The following is a 23,237-nucleotide window of genomic DNA, read 5'->3' as shown; positions in this document are numbered from 1 at the left end:
AAGGAAAGGAGGGGTTACATTAAGTTAGCAACATCCTAAGTTGTTTGCTGCACGAAAGTATGGCGTCAGTGGTGAGAAAGGAGTTCTTTCTCCTCACTGTGGAATTAGCTTGTGGCTATTTAGGTAAAGTTTCTAGCATGCACTACACATTACTCCATCTTCGTTTGTCACAGTTCCATATTGCATCAAAATCTACTGTGTATGTTATAGTTGTGATGGATTCTAGTTCTTAGCTCTCTTTGGTATCCCTGAGGTTAGTTTTGCCAGGGTTGCATTCCTTTAATTAGTATTAATGAACCATTGAAACAATAGACACTATACAACACAGTTGCACGGATCTAATCTAAAACTAAAGCAAACTAGTAGAGAATTGCTGTTACAGATAAAGAAGTTATGTAACAAACAAAAAAAAATCCAGACAGGTTCAAGTTGTTCTTCTTCAGAGACTTTATAGATAGAGTTAATCTAAAACCTTTGACCTGCTGCTAGCAATGAAAATACTGTACTTGGCTACAGGGCTACAAGATGACAGTTTAAGTCCAATATTTTAGAGTTACTAATTTTTCAAAATAGTGATCCTTAAGAGCTAAATACATTTTACCATTCATTGTTGTGGCTCTCCTAGAGTCTCTTGCTGTGTTACAACTAATGTTCCTATTTGCTGTCTTTCTGAAAACACAGGGTACATTTCTACCGAAGTCCTGCTATAAAATTACCAATCTCTGAAACTTTTAGTCTACCATTCTACTTTTATAGGAATCTTTGCAGTGATTTTTCTTCTGCATGCAGTATTTGTCTGTTACTGAGTGTTTTTGACAGTTGGCAGGCCGTGGTCTAATTAAAGGAAGAGACCATCTGATGTGGGTGCTACTCCAGTTCATCTCTGGAAGCATCCAGAAGAATGCACTGGCTGACTTCCTCCCAGTTATGAAGCTTTTTGACCTCTTGTATCCTGAGAAAGAAGTAAGTCTTCTCTTTGAAATTAAAAGTTTTATCTTTAATTCAACTTGAGACCTTCGTATGTCAATGTTGTTATCTTTCCTGAGTCACTGTTACAGCAGTGTGCTGCATAGTTGGAGAGAGATGTTTCATAATTAAATTAAAACTTTCAGGATTTCCTAGCTATGTTTTTCCAGTAACCACATTTGTGCAGTGTTTTTTAGAGGCTAAAAAGACTGCTGTTAACTCATCTCTGTCTTGACTTTGATTTGACTAATGTTTTGAGAAGTTAGTTAAAGTACTGAGGATACTATTAAGGAATAATATGGAATTTTATTGTTACATCTGGGCTGTAACAGAATAATAACACTGGAAGACACTTTCAGGTGCAAAGAACTGAATGAGACTTATAATTCACTCTGCAGTAGCAAATCAAATGCTTGTCATGCTTTGTACCTTCCTCTAGAATGAAGGTTCCTGAGGAAGGGGGAGTTAGGGGAAGTTCTTAAACTTCCATCATGCCACCATTGTCAGCATGAAGTCCTGATTGCTTGCTGTTATCATAGTGCCTTCTATTTTGGGTCAGTAGATATGTTAACATGAATGTGTGGTGTAACAAACTGGTATGTAGCAATTTTTCATCCTCTTAAGTTAGTTTTGACCCACAGGAATTCTTTAGTACAATTTGTTTTGTGAATTCACAACTGCTTTTGTTAGCACAAAAGATGGGAAGAATGATGGGACTGTTTACTTCAATTGTAGTGATGGGCTCTGAGTTACGCTTGTTTAAAGTGTTTGTGGGACAAGGACATGTCTGAGGATTCAATTTCACAAGCAGTTTAAACGTTATCTACAGCTGTTGCTTTTAAGAGGATCTGTCTTACTGCCCCCTTGATTATGGTTACTGCTAAGTTGTGCTATCAGTGGTGCTTGTGCACTGGTAACTGTACCAAAGGGAAGGAATGTGGATGTTGGCAAAAGAGGAGAGCCAGAGTGCCTTTTCCAGTGGCAGTGATGTACCTGAGTCTGTAGCCAAAACCTTTTGAATTTTGGGGTGTATCTGTTCCTTTTCGTAGGAAGTGTGTAATCTTTAAGTGTAATGATGATGCCAGACAAGTTGGATTTTTCAGAAAATATTGGTGAACCACTGAGTATCTACTATGGAAGCACACTGTAACTCATTTCTGACTAATATGTAAGTGTGAGGCTGAGAGTGAAAGTATATACTTTTTTGTAACCACGTATGTCTTGGATTTGTATACTCTAAGCATGAACTTCCATTTGCTGAGGTCTTAGATTATTTGTTTGTTTTGGTTTTTTTTCAGAGTAATTACTGAGGTCCAGGTCTCCTCCAGAGCTTTTGGTTTAAAATTTGGTGAAATATAATCTGTTCTTTAAAAATGTTCCTTATGGTGTTGCAAGTCAGAAAAAAAAACCTTGTGAATGCTGGCTATCGAAGTTGATTTTCTGTGCATTGATACATGCAATATGTCACATTCATGTATTCTTTCTTTAGTGTATTCCTGTACCTGATATTAACAAACCCCAGTCAACTCATGCTTTTGCAATGACCTGTATTTGGATTCATCTGAATCGGAAGGCCCATAGTGACAACTCCAAGTTACAGATTCCTATTCCTCATTCTCTTAATCTTCACCATGAGTGAGTTTTGGGGGGTTTGTTATGTTTTGATTTGTCTCTAGACATAACGGAATAGGAAGCTCCAAGTCTGTATTCAGAATGTATTGTGTGATGGGATGCTGTGTCAGGGTTATCAAAGGAATGAAGCAGGACTAAGAAAGAGCTCAAAGTCAAAGTATGCTGTTATCATACAGCTAACAGAAATAAACAGAATTACATCTAAGATTAATAAATCTTTTTTTTACTGGTGGAGAATCTGAAAGCAAATTGACTATTTTGTTTTACTGTGCTGTGGCTTGCAGAGTGTGGGTAAGCCATACGTTGGGTTAAATTTTGTTTGGAAAGGTGATTTTTAAAGTGTATTTTTGTCCTGAGGTGTTTCTCTGATAAAGGAAAAGCGTAACACAGTGAAATTGTGGCATTAGATGTAGTAATATTTGGGATTTTTTTCTATTATTTTTTACAATGGATTTTTTTACTGGAGATATTGTGGCTGTAATCCTGGAATGCATGTGTATTCTTTTGCTTGTTTCTTTGTACATAATGTTTAATTTCTTCAACACACAGGTTTTTGCAACAGAGTTTAAGAAATAAGAGCTTACAGATGAATGACTACAAGATTGCCTTGTTGTGCAATGCTTATTCAACCAATTCAGAGTGTTTCACTTTGCCAATGGGTGTACTAGTAGAGACTATTTATGGAAATGGCAGCATGAGGATACCTCTTCCAGGGACTAATTGCATGGCCTCAGGGTCTATTACCCCCTTGCCAATGAACCTTTTGGACTCACTCACAGTTCATGCCAAAATGAGGTACAGTATGCAGTAGCTTTTTTTTTTTTTTTTTTAACCTGTAAATCTGTGTGTAACTAATTATTATCAGGAAAGTTTTCCTGTGTCTGGACATGACATGTATAGATCTGTTTATTTATTTAATAAACTTCTTAACTCTGAAGTCTTTGTTTTTGATTGAAAAATACTTTCTTTCTTTCTTTCCTCAGTCTGATTCACAGCATAGCTACAAGGGTAATTAAGTTGGCTCATGCAAAATCTAGTCTGGCCTTGGCTCCTGCTCTTGTGGAAACCTATAGCCGCCTGTTGGTTTATATGGAAATAGAGTCCTTGGGCATCAAAGGCTTTATCAGTAAGAAAGAAAACCTTCCCCCCCTACCCACCTCCCCATCCCACCCCTTTCCTTTTGTTCAATAGCATTTTCTTTTAATGGCAACTAGAGACCATAGTAAAAATGAAAATCTAATGATGCAGCATGTTGATTACCTGTATATATTATTTTAATATAAAGGAGATTGTAATAGTTATCCTAGTGCTGCAGTAAATTCAGATGAGTGTGCTGTTGTCACTTTATGCCATCACTTGTATGGTCAGTAGTTACACTGCATTGTACAAAAATACACTTAATGGAAAATTGTAAGCAAAGTTACTTAATTAGATGCAAATGATACTTAATTGCACTCATTGAAATAGTTTGCATGCGTGCTGTATATATTAATTTGAAAGACTATTGAGCTCTGCACATTTACAGCATCTTCAGACAGCTCTTGTGCACGCACTCTTTGGAGATGCTTGATTTAAAAATTGTGTATCTGACTTGCAGCTAAATATAACCATCTATCCACAGTGTACTCTGTAGTTGTATTTTAAAGTGTAATCACTTGAAAAACTTACTTTACAAACTCTTTTTCATAAGGTCAGCTCCTGCCAACTGTGTTCAGATCTCATGCATGGGGAATTTTGCACACCCTGCTGGAAATGTTCAGCTATCGGATGCATCACATCCAGCCTCATTACAGAGTCCAGCTGCTCAGCCATCTTCATTCCTTGGCTGCTGTGCCACAGACTAATCAGAACCAGCTTCATCTGTGGTGAGTGTTGGTTACCTCATTTAACAGTATTCTCAGATTCCTCGTTCATCATGTGTTGAAAGCTGCATGAGAACTATGTTTTAAATGGGACGTAAGTACTTACCAGTCTTAGTTGTGTGGCTAAATTGTTTTGTGGTATCTCAGCAGGTCATGTTTCAGAAATACGGTTAGCTGTTAGTATAGTACTCTGCAGAGTTGCATGAGGCAGCTTCTTGCAAGACGTGGTAGGTAGCAGTGTCACAGGTCAAAACACAGGAACGCACTCCAGAACCGTCATGTCAGGAAGTGTCGGACAACTCTTGAGCTTCTCACACTGGAGATAAAGGGCAGTGCCTGCTGCTTGTAGTCACAGTGGTTGGTTTGTCTGCCAGTGGAACTATGCTGGCTTACTGCTGTAGAGGATTCCATTACAAGAGTTAAGTTGGTTCCACTTAATTCTTTAGTGAAGTTAATTTTCAGTCAGATCACAAAAATAGTCTCATTCATCCTGCAGCTGTAAAGGAGTTAGCACAAAACTCTGGTGTCTGTATGTGAACCTGAGTGGAGAAAAAAGTGTCCATTCTGTTGTATGGTGTCTGTCTTATGTCGGCATAAACCACATATAAAACAATGGCTAATTTGCATACAAGAAAGATGGAAAAGCTGGTTAAAGAAGCTCTAGAGTTGATAGGCAGACAATTCTAGGGAAAAGCTTTGAGTTTAATTTGGTATTAAAAAAGTTGAAGGGTATGAGAATCAGTACGTTTGTAGAATCTGGGGTTTGTTGTACAAAATTTGGGGAAAAGAGTGTCCATTCACTCTTAGAGTAGAATATTTCTTGTGAGGGCACATGAGGGAGACGAAGCAACTTCATTATAATCAGTTCATATTATGGAAGTCTAATTACACACTAATTTCTTAGTCCAAATTCAAATTGCTCAGTTGCTTATCTTTTATCAAGAATAAAGAGAAAAAGTAAAGACAAGTTTCGCCTTAAATTCAAGGTCTTGCTCTTTTTATTAACCCAACTCTTGTTTTGTCATCTTAGTCTGTCAAATATGGATGCTAATCAGTAACTTTTGATAAGCACTGCATGCAACTGCGTTGGAGTAAACTAACCTATGGCTTTGGCATTTCAAAGACACAATGTTATGAAAGTCTTTTAAATGACTTCAGACTACCTGGTGTGAAAAGCACTTCCAACTAGAGCACGGGAAGATAAAGTGCTTTTAATCAAAAGCAATACTTCCTCATTTCTCTAATAAGGACAATTTAGTGCTGTCTGCTTCAAGGTGATAGTTATCTTTGAAACTTTCCGTGCATTATTCATGGCTTTTTATTCTAGTTTTGCATATATTTTGCATCTATGTATCCTTGTTTAGACAAAGATGTTCAAAAGATAACAAAAGGGAGGAGCTCTAAATTGGAGAGAATTGAGGCTCTTTTTCAGGGACTCTGCCTGGAATTTTCACTAAAAAAACTTTTGAGAACTTTATTTGAAAATAAAGTACTTAAGTAGTTAATATTACATAGTTAATAACAAGATTAGGAAACAATGGAAAAAGCAAACTTTTCCAAAACATTAAGAACATTGCTTTCAAAACAAATGTTTTTGTATTATTTGAAGCAGAAAATGGAGTAAAAATAGAGGGTTTTTTTAATCTTAGAAGCAGCAGTATAAACGTTATTTGCTAACTGGACTGTTTCCCATTTTCAGTGTTGAGAGTACTGCTCTAAGGCTAATCACAGCTTTGGGCAGCTCAGAAGTCCAACCACAGTTTACACGATTCCTCAGTGATCCGAAAACAGTTCTTTCAGCAGAATCAGAAGAACTCAACAGAGCTTTGATCTTAACTCTAGCAAGGGCAACACACGTGACAGGTAATAGTAATACTATGAGATAACACTTAAGTGAAGGCTGTAGTCAAGCCATTTCTGTAAAATATTGTTTAGAGAATATCCTGGGAATGACCCAGTCATAAGACACATTCCATACACTTCTGGTTCTGAAAAAAGTACAGTTTTAATTTCCATCTAGTTATTTTTAGGCAAAAAGCTATTACTGAAGCAGTAGTGAAATCAGACATTGTTTGAAAGTTATATTTATACAGAGATACAGTGTGACTAATTTTTTTTACTGTCTTATTTTCAGTTTGAGTATTTTAAATGTTTAGATTGATTATTGATACATGCAATTTAAAAAAAAAACATGGAATGTTCACAGCAAGTATGTTGCTCATGTGGAAGCCACTCCCTCTACAGCTTATCTTTAAGAAAAAGTAGTGTGTGGTTGGGGTTTGCTTTCTTGGAGAAGGGATAGGAGGAAGCTTTCAGTGTGTATTTTAATGTTTTAACAATGTGCAACGACATGGGTGAGGCTTTTGTTAGCTTTGAGGGGGATGTTTTTGCTGCCTCCTTTTTTATGGTTCTAGTCTGGAGACTCACTGGAAAGTTAGAACAACTGATTTCACGAAAACTAGTGGAGGTGATTTGAAAGGAAAAGGGCGTCTTTTTGTTAGATTTTTCATTTTTTAACCTTTTCTCAACCTTTAATGTTAAATCAACACTGGGATTGGGGGGGTGGTGAGCCTTGTGTTTTATTTCTAAAACTTAATTGGGAAAGGTAGTGCTGAGCAGCCTTTTAAAAGCAATATAAAATTGAGTCTGGCAATTTCATCATCATTATCTTCCTCGATGTTTTTTTTTGTCTGATCAGTTAATCAGCAAAAGCTTGTCTTGCTGTCATTATGGGAAATTAAGTATAAAATCTGAAATTCATAATTGCTTTATTTATATCTCAAAATTTAAAAATAGTTTTGTTATTGTCAATAACATACAAAAAATAATATCCAGCTTGTTCTATAGAGTAAATAAGATTCAAAGAAAGGAGGTGGAGGAAGTTGGCTAGAAAGGAAACCCTATTGAATTAGGAAAGCCTTGATGCATGTAACTACAAAAAGAATACCAGTAAGAAGTGTTTTTTTCTGTGAAATTCTAATATCATTAATCCATTTTCTAGACTTTTTCACAGGCTCTGATTCAATTCAGGGAACTTGGTGCAAGGATATATTGCAGACTATCATGAGTTTTACTCCACATAACTGGGCATCACATACACTAAGCTGTTTTCCAGCTCCTCTACAGGTAATAGTTTAAAACTGATGATTTTATAATTGTAAATACAGATAATTTACTTTGTAACAACATCCCTTGCCTTTTGCTAGTTGTTGAGATTCTTCTCCTATCCAGACTACATTAATCTCAAGTCCCTAAAGAATGCAGCATGATCGTAATATTGCTGTTTCCTCAGAAATGCTTTAGCTTTTCCTGGAGTATTTTAAGGCCCCATTTGGCCAACTGGTACTTCTGGTAGAAGGTAAATCAGATCTCCTAAAAATTAAAAATAAAATTTGAAGAAGCCTTTTTTCTTGAGGCAGTTTGCCGTGTAGCTTTGTTAGTGACAAAACAGACACTGTGGTGTTATGGTGAAGCAGCAACCCTGCCTAGCAGGTTTGTAGTGTAGGAAGCAGGAACTCGTAAGGTGCTAACTCAGGCAAAAATTGGCCTGTTCAGATGTTTTATTCAAAGCTCTCGGTCACAGAAAAGCCTACTTGATTTCAGGTATTCTTCAAGCAGAATAATGTACCTCAGGAAAGTCGTTTTAACTTGAAGAAGAATGTGGAAGAAGAATACCGGAAGTGGAAGTCTATGACCAATGAGAATGATATAATCACACGCTTTTCTATGCAAGGTTCATCGCCACTTTTCCTTTGTCTCCTATGGAAGATGTTGTTAGATACTGATCATATTAATCAAATTGGCTACAGGTAAGCTTAAAAGATGTGCTATTTCAAAGTTATTACAGCAACACTCTCAGTTCTGAGGACGTAGGCCTTGTGCATTAACAGCTTGATTTGTACTTTTTTTTTATTAATTCAGAGCATGGAATAAAGGAGTGGAGCTAGATATTAGCAAGCTTATCGTAATAGTTGTGCAGTGTTTAATTCTGCAATGCATATTCTTCCTGGTAAGATGCAAGGATGAGAGGTGTTTGAATTAAGCAGTTTACTTGTAATGGCAGTGTTGCAGGGAATCTGAAAGATTAAACAGAAAATATAAAGCATTTATTTACTTAGGCTTTATACATGAATAAAGACCAATTATTTATTTTAAAAAACAAATGTTGGATTAAGATGAAAAGTATTGTAGAAGTAGTAGTATATATATGATATCACGTGTTACTCTTCTGTGTGGTGAGGAAATACCAATGTTCTAATGCTATGGCTATATTAAAACACATAATGCAGGAAAATTAAGTTGCGGAAGATTGTTCTAAGAGGTGTATAACTGAAAATGCATAACTAAAGCATGGATTCTGGGCAGAATACTGTACAAAAGAATTAGTGAACTTGAAGCCTTCATTTCTTCTGCTTAGTATCCAGGCTTTGGAATTCTGTTGCTCTAAGGTGTGAGGTGGTTTTTTTTTTTGGTTCTTATTTTTTTATAAGTTTTTGTTTGGTTTTTTTTTTTCTTTGGTTTGGGGTTTTTTTTCAGTTCATTTAATAAAGGGAAGGTTTTATGTCTCTCTTTTTTAAAGATAATTGTATTAAAACCCACTAACTTATAAAACAGACCAGTTAAAAATGTATTAAGAACAGTAACAATTGCTTGCTGCTTTTTAAATCTGTGTGAGCATTCTTGTAAGAGCTTTTTTGTGTTGGTTTGTTTTTGGTTTTTTTTTTGTTGTTTGTTTGTTTTTTCCTTTTTCCCTGCTAGAGTGTTAGAAAGAATTGGGGCCAGAGCTCTGGTGGCACATGTCAGGACATTTGCAGATTTCTTGGTGTATGAATTCTCTACCTCTGCTGGAGGCCAGCAGCTCAACAAATGCATTGAGATTCTCAATGACATGGTGTGGAAATACAATATTGTTACACTGGACAGGTTGATACTGTGTTTGGTAAGTATTGTCTTAGAAGATAAGATGCCAATTCTTCACCTGGAGTTTGCTTTCTGAGTCACTTTTGTAGGAGTAATCTTTTTTAAAACGGATTGGTTTTAAATAGTGACTATTTGCTAATGCAGTAATCAAGTAAAAAGTTAGATTACTTCTGTAAGCAACATAAAACTCAAAATCTTACAGTTCTCTGAATCTTCAGGGGAAGCGTTTCTTGGTTAATTCATGGAAACCCTTGAACTGATATTAGGTGTTGCTATTTAGTGCTTTGGGTCTCTGACCTCAGAGCTATGCAATTACTTCTGCAGCCTGAAAAGTAAGAAGGGGTATGTCATGCCGTGATTCACAAGCAAATGGAAAATGTGGTACCCATAAGAGTATGATTTCTTAGCTTAGAATTCAGCCTGTTTCAACAGAAAAGCAAGAGAGAAATGGCATTCTTTGTCTTCCTAGATTATCCTACAAAATAAAGCAGAACTCACCTACAGAGAATTAAATTTTCCTTCAGTAATTATCCTGTACTTAGATTTAAAACTCTTGGAGAACGTGCTATCACTGGGGAGTTTGTAAGACTGCGTGGTGGATACTTTTCACAGGAGGTGTTGGAACCTGCCTCTGTTCTGTGTCTTCACTTAAAAAATACAGTTGAGAGACCATATGTTCAGTCTGAATTTGTGTGCACGTACACCTAATGTGCAGCCAAATTTGCTAGCCAATGTTCAGGGCTTATAAAGCAGACAGTAGCATCAATGGTAATTCCATGTTTTCTGATCCTTTTTGTTTAAGGCTATGCGTAGTCATGAAGGAAATGAAGCTCAAGTCTGTTACTTCATCATTCAGTTACTCTTACTGAAGCCTAACGATTTCAGAAACAGAGTGAGTGATTTTGTGAAGGAGAATTCTCCGGAGCACTGGCTGCAGAATGACTGGCATACTAAGCATATGAATTATCACAAGGTATCAAAGCTAATAAAATTATTTTATTATAATACTTTCTGTGGAGTTGAGATCAGCCAGAGAGTCTTTTGTCCTGCAAATGACAGGACAACTCTGTCAATTTCTGGAGTTACTTAGTAAGTCGTAATTTATTTGAGCTAGTATTAAAAAAAACCACCCACTATGTTTCTGTAATGCAGTAATATTCAAAGATAGGAGCAGCTGAAGAGTTGGTTGGAGATTCATTCTTGCTTATCTAAATCAAATAATTTTTAAAATCTTGGGTTTACTAAAATTCCTTTAGAATAGAGGGGAGAAGGTATTTCCTTCTGGTATTTTATGACTATAACAATAGTTAAACCTACGTTTTCTCCTAATTATTAAAGCTTCTTCTGTCTCCTGTATGGCAAGAACATGATACCCTGATATGTTAGGGTGAGAATTGCTGAGATTTTAATGCTGCTGTAAACACAGTGGCTTCTGCTGACTAGAAAAGGATATACCAATGGAGTGTTCTGTCAAAAGATAAATCAGCACTGAAATGAAATAGATACAAGCAAACTCCTGTGTAGCTGAACACATACAATCTCATTCTGATCGGGAAGCTATTTGATCTGTTTTGGCTGCACGGTATCTTAACAGTGCCTAAAAGTGTAAGGGTAGCAGGAAAGCAAATGGTACTAGCCTGGGAAGTGCTCTGACATGGCTGCAGTTACTAGACCCAATCTGGTATACAGAAGTTTCAATCACAGGAAAAACACTGTAAGCTCAGCCTTCAGCTGTACTCATCTAGTATTTGAGTACACTCCAGTTCTTTCCTAGGGAGTTATTACATGCATATTATTTCTAGTGTTCTGATTCAGTGTATGATGCAGAAACTTTCAGTAGTGCTGATTTCCCTTAGGTTTTCTCTTTAAATACTGACAAGGGACACTTAAGCATTGGCTGCTTTCAGCTATGCCTTAGAATACTTGATGTTCTCTTACGTCCACTTTGAGTGGTGGTGAAACTTTGGTTTATTCTGAAGTTGTTATATCTATGTGAGTGACCAGCTGGAGTGTATGGAGCTCCGCCTGGGGATGGATAAGGAGCTGACCAAGAGCTTATGGGTCAGGATTAAAGGGAGAGCAGGGACAGGTGACATTGTAGTGGGAGTCTGCTACAGACCACCTGACCAGGAAGATCAAGCGGATGAGGCCCACTGTAGACAGATAAGTGCAGCCTCATTCAGAAGCCCTGATCCTCATGGCAGAATTCAGCCACCCCGATATCTGTTGGAGGAACAACACAGCAGGGTGTAAGCAATCCAAGAGGCTTCTGGAATATGTTTATAACTTCCTTCTCCAAGTTATAGAGAAGCCAATGAGGAGATGTGTCATGCTGGACATTGTTCTCACCAACAGGGAGGGACTGGTGGGAATGTGGAGCTCAAGACAGCCTTGGCTGCAGTGACCATGAAATGGTGGAGTTCAAGATCCTTAGGGCAGCGAGGAGGGCACACAGCAAGCTCTCTACCCTGGACTTCGGGAGAGCAGAGTTTGGCCTCTTCAGTGATCTGCTGTGCAGAGTACCAAAAGCCCTGGCAGGAAGAGGGGCCCAAGAAAGCTGGTTAATGTTCAAGGAGCACCAAGGACAGGTAGCCTGGGAGGAATACAGAGAGAATGTCTGAGCGACCAGGGATCAGATTAGGAAGGCTAAAGCCCTGATAGAATTAAGGCTGTTCAGGGATGTTAAGGGCAACAAGAAAAGCTTGTCTTCCTTTTAACACAAATGTACCTATAGTAAAGAAAATGTAGACCCTCTCTGGAAGGAAATGTGAGACCTGGTTACCCAGGATATGGAGGAGGCTGAGATAGTCAATGACTTTTTTGCCTCAGTCGTCACCAGCAAGAGGTCTAGCCACAGCGCCCAAGTCACAAGGAGGCACAAGCAGGGACTGGGAGAATGAAGAACTGCCTGCTGTAGGAGAAGATCAGGTTTGGGACCATCTAAGGAACCTGAAGATGCACAAGTCCAGGACCTGATGAGATGCATCCATGGGTCCTGAGGGAACTGGCAGATAAAGTTGCTAAGCCACTGTCCATCATATTTGAGAAGTTGTGGCAGCCTGGTGGAGTTCCCACTGAATGGAAAAGGGATAACATAACTCCCATTTTTAAAAAGGCAAAAAAGGAAAACCTGGGAATGACAGGCTGGTCAGTCTCACATCTGTGCCTAGCAAGATCATGGAGCACTTTCTCCTGGAAACCGTGCTAAGGCACATGGAAGATAAGGAGGTGACTGATGACAGCCAACATGGCTTCACTAAGAGGCAGATTGTGCCTAACAGATTTGGTGGCCTTTACAACGGGGTTACAGCATTGGTGGATAAGGGTAAAAGTGACTGACGTCACCTTCCTAGACTTGTGCAAAGCATTTGATGCTGATCCGCATGACATCCTTTGTCTCTAAACTGGAGAGACATAGATTTAGCAGATGGACCACTTGCTGGATAAGGAATTGGCTGGATGGTCATGCGCCAAAATTGCAATCAATGGCTCGATGTCCAAGTGGAGACTGGTGGCGAGTGATGTTGCTCCGGTGTCAGTACTGGGACCAGTGCTGTTTAACATTTTTGTCAGTGACATGGATGGTGGGACAGAGTGCACCATCAGCAAGTTCACCAACGACACCAAGCTGTGTGGTGCGGTCGACGTACTGGAGGGAAGGGATGCCATCCAGAGGGACCTTGACAGGCTTTAGAGGTGGACCTATGCAAACCTCATGAAGTTCAACAAGGTCAAGTGCAAGGTCCTGCACATTAGTTGGGGCAACCACTTGTATCAGTACAGGTTAGGGGATGAAAGAATTGAGAGCAGCCTTGCTGAGAAGGACTTCTGGGCACTGGTGGATGAAAAGATCAACATGAGCTGGCAGTGCACACTCACAGCCCAGAAAGCCAACTGCATCCTGAGCTGCATCAAGAGAAGTGTGGCCAGCAGGTCGAGGGAGGTGATTCTGCCCCTCTACTCTGCTCTGGTGAGACCCCACCTGGAGTACTGTGTCCAGCTCTGGAGCCCTCAGTACAGGAAAGACATGGACCTCTTGGAGTGGGCCCACAAAAATGATCAGAGGGCTGGAGCACCTCTCCTATGAGGACAGGCTGAGAGAGTTGGGGTTGATTAGCTTGGAGAAGAGAAGGCTCCGGGGAGACCTTATAGCAGCCTTCTAATACCTAAAGGGGGCTTATAAGAAAACTGGGGAGAAACTTGTCAGCAGGGCCTGTTGTAATAGGACAAGGAGTGATGGTTTTGAAATAGAAGGAGGTAAACTTAGATAGAAGGAAGAAATGTTTTACGATGAGGGTGGTGAAAAACTGGCACAGGTTGCCCAGAGAGGTGGAAGATGCCCCATCCATGGAAACATTCAAGGCCAGGTTGGACGGGGCTCTGAGCAGCCTGATCTAGTCAGAGATGTCCCTACTCCTTGCTGAGGGGTTGGACTAGATGACCTTTGAAGGTCCCTTCCAATCCAAACTATTCTATGATTCTATGATCTACTAGTCTAATAACTAAATGATTTAATTTGCATTAAATGCATTTAATTGCATTTTCTCCAGTAAGCTTTACAGTGAAATAATCTCATTGCATTCATGTGTGATAATGGAGGCTATGAAGTGTCTTTTTGAAGCAATGTATATTGCTGTGTGTTTAATGACTTGCTTTTAAGGAAAGAACTTTTGATTTTGTGGGATTTCTTTCCCTCCAGAAATATCCTGAAAAGCTCTATTTTGAAGGCTTGGCAGAGCAAGTGAATCCCCCGGTTCAGATCCAACCCCAGTACCTACCAATTTATTTTGGAAATGTATGCCTGCGCTTTCTGCCAGTGTTTGACATTGTAATCCATAGATTTCTGGAATTGCTTCCAGTGTCCAAATCACTGGAAACTTTATTGGATCATCTGGGAGGTTTATACAAATTCCATGGTAAGTTATCTGTAAATACAGACTCTTACTGCTGTTGCAATCATTCTGTTATCCTTCGCCTCCTTTATTCATAATTTTCATCTAGTAGGACAGCAGTGTTTTAATCCTTTCCTATTTTGTAAGCCCTGCAGACATTTCCACAGAGAATTACAATCCCTGTTTTGTGACATTCAGCCTACTAACAATGACTACAAGAAAGATGGGGAAAGGCTGTTTAGTAGGGCCTGTTGCAATAGGATGAGGGGTAATGGTTTTAAAATAGAGGGGGGTAGATTTAGATTAGAAATTAGGAAAAAATTTTTTATGATGCGAGTTATAGAACACTGGAACAGGTTGCCCAGAGAGGTGGTGGAGGCCCCATCCCTGGAAACGTTCAAGGCCAGGCTGGATGAGGCTCTGAGCAACCTGATCTAGTTGGGGATGTCCCTGCTCCTTGCAGGGGGGTTGGACTAGATGACCTTTGAAGGTCCCTTCCAACCCTAACCATTCTATGATTCTATTATTCTATGATTTTGGTTTTATTCAGGTAGCTCTTGCTAATTCATGTTTCCTTTGCACCTTTCCCTTTCTAGTGGTAAGTACTTGGACCCGTGTCTTAATAAACATTGGTACCAAGACTGAAACAGCTAAAAAGCAGTTCCTCCATCTATCCTGTTTAAGAGTCAATTAACTTAACTTGGTTCTTTTTAACACTTTTACAACAAGTTTTTGTATCAATGTCATTGCTATGTTATGCCCAGACAATTTACAATATTCTTTCTTTACTGTGACTTCATACCTGGATTCTTCCCATTTAACAGTTTTGATACACGGAGATGATTTATATGATTTACTTACAAATTTGTTTGTATTGTAAGATATAAACTGTTACTAACTTCCTTTGCTCAGCTTCTGCTATTCTGCATACACATGGAAGCGTATGTACGAGACAAAGAAAAATCAGTGTTGGAGAGTATAGTGAAATAAAGAATGTGAATCAATTCCAATTGTGCTGTTTTAAAATACATAAAACTTAGTCTTTTAAGAGCTCTTGATTTTAATTTTATGTTTGCCACCATAAATATAATAGTGATGCTAGAAGTTATTTCTGGGTTTTGTTGTTTTCCTTTTCTTCTTGGCAGATCGTCCAGTAACTTATCTGTACAACACTCTTCACTATTATGAGAGGCATCTCAGAGAGCGCACAAACCTCAAGAGAAAACTTGTTCATGCCATAATTGGCTCTCTCAAAGATAATCGCCCACTAGGCTGGTGCCTAAGTGATACTTACCTCAAATGTGCTATGAATGCCTGGGAAGAAAATCCATGGGTTCCTGATGACACTTACTATTGCAAGCTCATTGGAAGACTAGTAGACAATATCCTTCTTAAAGTTTGCATTAAGTAAGCTGTGCCAATGTCTTATCGCTTTGTCTCGTCAAAATATAAAGTTCCATTTCTGTCTATACAGATACAAAATAAAGCTTGGAGTCTTTATTTAGCTGCACGTCTCAGTCTAAATTAATATTAGATTGCTTCAATGTATTTTTTTTATTATTCTGCACAAGGACTGTGCTGCCCTAGTAAAAACATCTTGAAAGATATGGTGAAAGCAAAGTACAGTACAGCTCTATAAATATTTCACTGTTTAATACATCACTTATAAATTCAAATACTGATGTTTATGCATTCTGAATTGAATCCTAATTGCCACATAAAATCAGCTTGATACAAAGCATGAGTATTTGAAAAAAAATGTAGAAAATTAGGTTACTTCTTTCTAATGCCATTATCAATATTACTGAGAAGAAAGTATTGTAAGTGGTGCCACATTTAAGATGGTGTATAACTAGCTGTATCTAGTTGAAGATCGGTATATATGCTGTTAACAACTGCTGAGAATCTGGGTTTTAGAAGGGAAAAACTGGAAGTTCTATTTTAAACACAAACCTACATTTTCTTAATGACTGTATCTTATTAGTTTTTACAGTTATGACTACAGCTGATCTAAATTTCTGTGGAAGCAGCTGGTGAACTCACACAGCTGTGTTCTAGAGAATAGCACCAGTGGAATCTCCCTGGACATCATTGGCTTTCTGGGTCAGGTTTATGGGAGTTGCCCAGTTTTCTGGATATTACGTATCTTCCTTCACTTCTTTTCCCAAAATTGCCTTTCTTTTATGTGTAACTTGAAATAAGTTTGTTAATCTCTCTAAAGAAAGCTAAAATTGTAAAAAACTGCTGCTTTTATGCAAATGTTAACAGTGTGTTTGGAGATCTTTTCTATATGTAGCTTAAATGAATTAGTCTTGGTAGGGAAAGTAGGATATTTTCAGAAACTAAGCAGATGCTCATTTTGCATAAGCTGTCACCCTAGAAGTCTGCTAAAATATCTTATACTAAAGCAAATTAATGTTTCAGATCATGCAGAGTAGAAAATTCTTGGTAATTTCATCTTCTTGTCTTCGAAGCAGATGGTGAATGAGATGGTTGGTATTGTTTTGTTTCAACTCTTAATAAGAGAAGTTTATCCTCTGCATGACTTTGTGTGTATAACTTATTTATAGCTATGTATTCATGCAGTCCTTCAGTGACTGAGTATCATTGCCTTATATTCATACTTTAGTCCATATATCTTATTTTTATGAAATGTGGTGGGTTTATTTATTCTCAGTAACTTACCTTTCATTTCAATTCAACTTAGTGTGTGTTGTATGTGCATATATTTTTAAGCAGTGTGCTGCTTACACTAGTCCATGTTAGGGCAGCTTTTTTTCCTTAATCATTGTCACCTATGGCAGGCAAATCACCTGGTCCATTCCCAAATTGTGACTGGAGATTCAATGAGTTTCCTAACCCGGCTGCCCACGCTCTTCATGTTACCTGTGTTGAGCTCATGGCTCTGCCTGTTCCAGGGAAGGATGTGGGCAATGCCTTGTTGAATGTTGTGCTGAAGAGGTATGTTGGCTTTCTGAAACTGTTTTCTGCAATATATAATATGTAATTAAGAGATTGCTAAAGTAATCTGTGATACTAATTTTCTTAGATTTGTATAAATTTTTAGTGACATATAAATTAAATTTTGGATTTCTGTGCTGTAGTGGATTGTGTGTGCTTCAGGAACAGTTGGTTCAGCATGATCCCCTTAAAAGACGGAGGGAAGACCTCACAGAGTCAAGGAACTTATCCAGTGGTTTCAGTGGCAGAGAGGCTGGAAGAAGTCGATTCTCCTTTCAGCTGTGCTGGGAGGAGGACATTTCATCAGTTAATATCACAGCATCTTTGAACACAAAGAAAGGGACAGATAGCATTCAGCAGGACTTGGAATCCTCCTGATGCTAATGTAAAATCAGAAGTACTGTGAAACACAGTGGTGTGCCAAGGCTAGCCTTCTGTCATTATGCATTAATTTTGACCCATAGACTCTGTTTCTTGCTCAGCCACTATGAAAAGAACTGAAGTAAAAGAAAGGACCTAGTATTCTTGCAGCGATTCACATGATGTCTTTGAGCAATGACAAACTGAAATGATTCGTTCTCAGTCTCATTCAGTTTTGAAGGAGTCAATAAAGGGACAATTAACACTTAATCACTGAAGCATATTTGGTAGGAAGAACAGTGTGGTAACGGCCTTTGAATCTACTAACACGAAATCATGCCTGAACAAAGTTTTGCAAGCAACATCACAATGGCATTTATACTGTCTGTTGGCTCTCCTCAATACCTCTATGTGTATAGTTCTCTTAACTTGAGAAATATTCTTTACATAAGTACACCTTGTCTTTAGGTGCCCCAGAAGCACAAATTGCAATAGTGGATTTCAGAGCTTCAGTTTTCTTTTTCTGTTTCTAGTCAGCCCTTGGTGCCAAGAGAGAATATCACAGCTTGGATGAACGCAATTGGACTAATTATCACAGCCTTACCAGTAAGTCAATACGCTGTATTTTTAAATTTCTTTTAAAAATCTCTTCTTCCATGTAGTTTATCATCTTTCTGTTGTATGTTGTAAAAACTTCTACAGTTTGCAATGTGATAGCCAACATCTGTAGGTTCCACAGAGAGCTATTCAGAAGGCTGCTTGCATGTTTGAGAAACATCTCCTCCAGCATGGAAAAATTGACCAGGTTTTCTTTTTTTCTATTACGTTTTGAGGCTAGGACGAAAAGAAGTCAATCACTTCTATTCAAAAACATCATTAAATGACACGTGTAGTATTATTTGAGGTCTGTAAGGGTTCTGATGCAAAGCTAATTTTCTATTAATGCTTGCACGTGCATATCCTTTATCTCTTAAACCATGTAAATGAGATGTGCCTAAAACTGCAAAAGCAAATGTGTGCAGTATTAGAGTTTGTGTTTTGATCTTCTAAATCTAATGACTCTTGGTACCTGACCAGGACTGCCTAAATAATTTTGATCATCCTTACCTGTTGCTTATATGTGCAACAGTTGTCCTTTCCTTGCAATTTCTCTTCCCCAACAAATGGTTCCTCTTCTTGGAAGAAAGGCAACATGGATTTAATCCTTTTTATTTTTATAGTGCTTTTATTACTCTTCCTATTCCATCCCCTTGCATCTTCATCTATATTCATTGACTTTTGTACCTTTTTTATTTCCTGTTTCCATCTTGGATTTTTGGTCTGTTTGTTCCTGTACTCAGAAAACTCAGAAAATTCTCCATCTCCTTTCATTAAGGCTTTTTGTCTCTACTCTGCTTCTTTTGGAGACTTTTATGTTAGCTATTAAATTCATGAGATATGTCTTGATAACACCACACTCTCAAGTGTGTCACATCCACTAACATTAATCGATGCTTTCTGTATTGTGCTGCTTAATTTTCATGTTTATCAGGGTTATAAGCTATTGTCTTAAATTATGTCATTTTCAGAAGCAATTCTGACTTTTTGGTTTTTTTTCCAGGAACCATACTGGATTGTTCTCCATGATCGCATTGTGAGCGTAATCAACAGTCCCAGCTTGACGTCGGAGACAGAGTGGGTTGGTTACCCATTCCAGCTGTTTGACTTCACAGCATGTCACCAGTCTTATTCTGAGATGAGTTGTAGCTACACTTTGGCTTTGGCACATGCTGTATGGCATCATTCTAGCATTGGACAACTTTCTCTCATACCTAAGTACGTGTAATGATAGTTGATGATTTGTCTTTTAAATTCCATGCATACTGTACATAGCAAAGCTGTACCTGTAGCAATTTATACCAGCAAGTAGGTACAAGAGAGATCCAAAACTCACCAGAGAGATCAGATGTTCTTTTACAGCTCCCTCTTCCGCTGACATAACCCTTGTTATCTCTAAGCTTCAGGGCTTTCATCTAGAGTATGATTGCCTTTAATGAGCCTTTTTTTAATCTTGATTATCTTTTATGCTTTTATTCATTTCCATTTCTCTTAAACCATTAACAGTAGCATATTCTGAAAGCATCAACTGTAATCAGTAAATGTATCCTTAGTTCTAGCAAGTACGCTCTCGCTGCAAGTTGAAGGGTGTCGAAGTGGTCTGCTTAGTCATTAAAGCAAGAAAAAAAAATACCACTGCATTAAAAAGTTGATTAGACTTTCCCCAGTGCCATATTAATGAGAGAACTAACAGACTTCAATTACTAAGTCTTAAAATATTGGACAAAAATGAAGGTGGTGTGTTGTATTCCTCTCAGCTAATCCTAAACCTTGATTGAAGGCTAGAGTTAAAACATCAGAGGACAAATTTTTGACTGTGTAGCGTTCCACAGAGCTTAGAATTGTTGCCTGTTCTAGTCCAGTAATAATGCCTGTAGATGTTCTAGAGCTTCACTGAAGTAACTAATATTTGAAATAACTAATATTTGCATAACTACACTGTATTTCCTAAAACGAAGGTCCAAGTCTGTGAGAGAGAATGTGATGTTTTGGCTAGAATTTGGAGTGGAGGAAAGAAAGAAAAAAAAAAAAAGTTCCAGTTTAAGTAGAAAGTGTCTTGAAATACTACAGGTTCCTCACAGAAGTCTTGATACCCATAGTGAAAACAGAGTTCCAGTTACTCTACGTTTACCACCTTGTTGGTCCTTTTCTACAACGGTTCCAGCAGGAGAGGACACGATGCATGATAGAGGTAAAGTGTAGCTCTTGGTCTGCGTTATACAGTAGATATTATTTTAACTTTGCAATCGTATTACAGGGCAGAATCTGATAGACATCTTTGATAAACATTCAGAATTAAATTCTTTTTGTGCACAACACTCCCATAGTAAGTATATTCAAACACTGTAGCTGTAAACTCTTTGTAGAGAATGCTTGAACCAGTGCATTTTAATTGCACTGTATGCATGCATTTGTAGATACAAGCTGAGTGCAGTAAATTGTAAAGTCTTCTCTCTAGAATACTCAAATCTGGTGCTACACTCTTCCTAGTTATTTACTAAGGTCTACTTCTGCAACACTTACTCAAACCATATTGCAGTCAATGATGTTTAAGCGCTAATTATGTAGCGTTATGCCCACTGGAAGTTAACTTGGGAAAATGGTTTAGTTAAGCATAGTGGGATGAGTTAGACCTGCCCATTTGTCCTTGTCAGAAAGGAAATAGTTAGGAATCGCAGATACTTAAAAAGCAGTACGTAGTTAAACAGTCTAATAAATATATTTCTGCTCTAAAGCATTTTAAAACTTGTTTTCATTTGGGGTGCTTTTTGTGTCTCTGGAAACAGATTGGAGTGGCATTTTATGAAATGCTCCTGAATGCAGATCGGTACAGCTCACACCTGAACTACGTGGATCCTATATGTGACTTCTTGTATCATATGAAGTATATGTTTACAGGTGACAGTGTGAAAGACCAGGTAAACAGTAGATGTTGATACTTTATAGCAATTTAATCTTTTTATGAATTATCTTCATAGGTAGCAGTACAACAAAATGCTTAACAGCTGACTAGTCTCTGTGCAAATTAGGAAGCTGATGCACTTCGCATTTAAAAACATCAGGTGCAGTAGACTAGGTATCTCAGATTTCAAGGTTAATTTCTGTAGTCTGAAATTTAAGGTACAACTTGAGGGTGCTTTTACTATTAGTAAAGCAATCAGTAGAAATAAAGCTATTGGATGTTTCATAACTTTTCCTTATTTCTTTAAAGTATCTTTAAAGTTTTTACCTAATTTCTAATTCATTAATATAATTTGACATGTTACAAAAACAAGAATGCATCCATGTTCAGTGAAAAATCATTCACCCAATTTAAGTTTAGTTTATAACAGTATGTGCAACTAAAGATGTCAGTTGTGTGAATTGTTTTGCAAAGCTTTGGTGTATAACTGTTACACCAGGGAGTGTTTTGGTTTTTTGAAGGTTAGTTATCAGAAGAGGTCCAGAAGTTAACATGGTAAATAAAATATGAACAGGAATACCACTATTTACAATATCTCTTTCCTTTTTTCTTTGTGCTAATGTGATGTTTGTGTACAGTAGTGATATGTGTCAAAATACTCCTGTTTTAGCAAATGCATTTCTGTCTCTCTGTTTAAACAGGTTGAGAAGATAATTTGTAATTTAAGACCAGCTTTGAAACTTCGGTTACGCTTCATAACACACATCAGTAAAATGGAACCAGCTGCTGTTCCACAACAGCCTCTCAGTAGTGGGTCACCAGCACAACAGCCTAGCCAAGTGCCTGTTAACGTTGCTTTACCAGTAACACAGTGAAGTGAAGTTTTCAGCTGGCCTTGGTGTGAAAGCTTCCTTTTGTTACTGATCAAAGTGAAACATCATCTGATCTGAAATCTGGTATGAAATATGTATAAAAGGAAAGAGAACCATGTACAGATTTATGCTTCGTTTTCTTTTGCATAATGAAGCTGTCTGTATGCATGCCAATCTTCTTACCTATTTATATCAGACAGTAGATGAGGTGTATGTTACCTTTCTCTGCAAGCACTGAGTAAAGATTCTCTGCAAGCAAATACATGGACTTCTGAAGAGTTTACAATATCCTGCTCCCTATCCTGGTTTGAGTCATCTAGGTTTTCCTTTCTTTCTGTCTGTGGTATGGAAGGACACTCAATGTATGTAGCGTGGTAGGAAATGATCTTTTTAAATGTGGGTTCTGCTTTATTAAAAATTTTTATTCTTTTTGTCCAGCAGAAGAATTTAAATTATGTTTGTTTTTCAGGCAGACAAATTAAGCCCTTATCCAGAAATGCTTCTAGACAGAGAGACTGGATCAGTTGTATTGAGTTAATTATAACATCTTTCCAAAGACTGAGCCTTTGAAAATACCTGTAAATTTTGTATGTACAGTTTACATTCAACAGATGATCCATGGGTTTGATCCGGCGTCAGTTACTAGACTGTTAAATTACTGCCCAGAGGCTGCCTCTATTGGAAGTCTGCATATTCAGTTTCAGACTGTACCGGTTCTTATTTTATCTTTCTTGTTTGGGAAATGGTGTAGTCTTTATTAAGTCAATCACATGAATTGTATTAATACTATATTTCAGATTTGTAGAATATTCTACTTTAAGTTTTACGTGTACTGTGTTCAGCAGGGTTTGATAACAGAATTGAAAGGTTCAATCTTTTGTAAATACTTACATTGTTTGACAGACTTTTTTAATTAAAAAAAAAACACTTGAAGAGACTCTATTAGTATTGTTAATTTTATTTATTTTCCATACACATTACCTTAAAAATAAGGATTAACTGTAGCAAGTATACTTCTATGTCCCAAGTTATTTATCATCTTTACAAGAACTCCAGTTTTAACCTGTAACAAATGGAGTCCAGATTAGTAAGGTCAGGTCTGATTCGTATCTCTCTTTAAAAATTTAACAGTTATGAGAAGGAGCTGTGGATTCAATGGGTGGAAGGTTTTCCTGTCTGGTTTTTTTTTTGAAGGACAGCAGAGATTGCTGGAAACTGCTGTCATTTGTATTGTACTTGGATCCTAAATTCTGCCAAGTATAATTTGAGTAAC

The 23,237-nt window shown here is 37.7% G+C and overlaps 1 protein-coding gene across 8 annotated transcripts in view; it reads left to right on the top strand.

The window, feature by feature from the left end:
* MED23 (mediator complex subunit 23) overlaps positions 1–22,906 on the top strand; it is a 42,873-nt gene extending 19,967 nt beyond the window's left edge. For 7 of the 8 annotated variants that reach the window (XM_086743312.1, XM_086743318.1, XM_086743313.1 and 4 more), the window contains 18 exons: positions 820–963; positions 2,456–2,601; positions 3,148–3,393; positions 3,582–3,724; positions 4,289–4,463; positions 6,160–6,323; positions 7,462–7,586; positions 8,064–8,269; positions 9,219–9,399; positions 10,183–10,353; positions 14,080–14,296; positions 15,418–15,654; positions 17,068–17,233; positions 18,127–18,199; positions 19,194–19,408; positions 20,261–20,381; positions 20,977–21,108; positions 21,794–22,906. In XM_086743312.1, the coding sequence (XP_086599438.1) occupies positions 820–963; positions 2,456–2,601; positions 3,148–3,393; positions 3,582–3,724; positions 4,289–4,463; positions 6,160–6,323; positions 7,462–7,586; positions 8,064–8,269; positions 9,219–9,399; positions 10,183–10,353; positions 14,080–14,296; positions 15,418–15,654; positions 17,068–17,233; positions 18,127–18,199; positions 19,194–19,408; positions 20,261–20,381; positions 20,977–21,108; positions 21,794–21,967 (3,036 nt within the window). In that variant the 3' untranslated portion in view covers positions 21,968–22,906. Of the gene's footprint in view, positions 1–819; positions 964–2,455; positions 2,602–3,147; positions 3,394–3,581; positions 3,725–4,288; positions 4,464–6,159; positions 6,324–7,461; positions 7,587–8,063; positions 8,270–9,218; positions 9,400–10,182; positions 10,354–14,079; positions 14,297–15,417; positions 15,680–17,067; positions 17,234–18,126; positions 18,200–19,193; positions 19,409–20,260; positions 20,382–20,976; positions 21,109–21,793 lie in introns of those variants that run through there. The other variant, XR_015257985.1, reaches the window with a different exon arrangement.
* The last annotated feature ends 331 nt before the right edge of the window (positions 22,907–23,237 follow it).

Source organism: Chlamydotis macqueenii, chromosome 3 (assembly GCF_036417535.1).
Source record: "Chlamydotis macqueenii isolate bChlMac1 chromosome 3, bChlMac1.mat, whole genome shotgun sequence".
NCBI lineage: Eukaryota > Metazoa > Chordata > Aves > Otidiformes > Otididae > Chlamydotis > Chlamydotis macqueenii.
The sequence above is the reverse complement of the archived record's forward strand: the minus strand, read 5'-3'. Positions and strand labels throughout refer to the sequence as shown.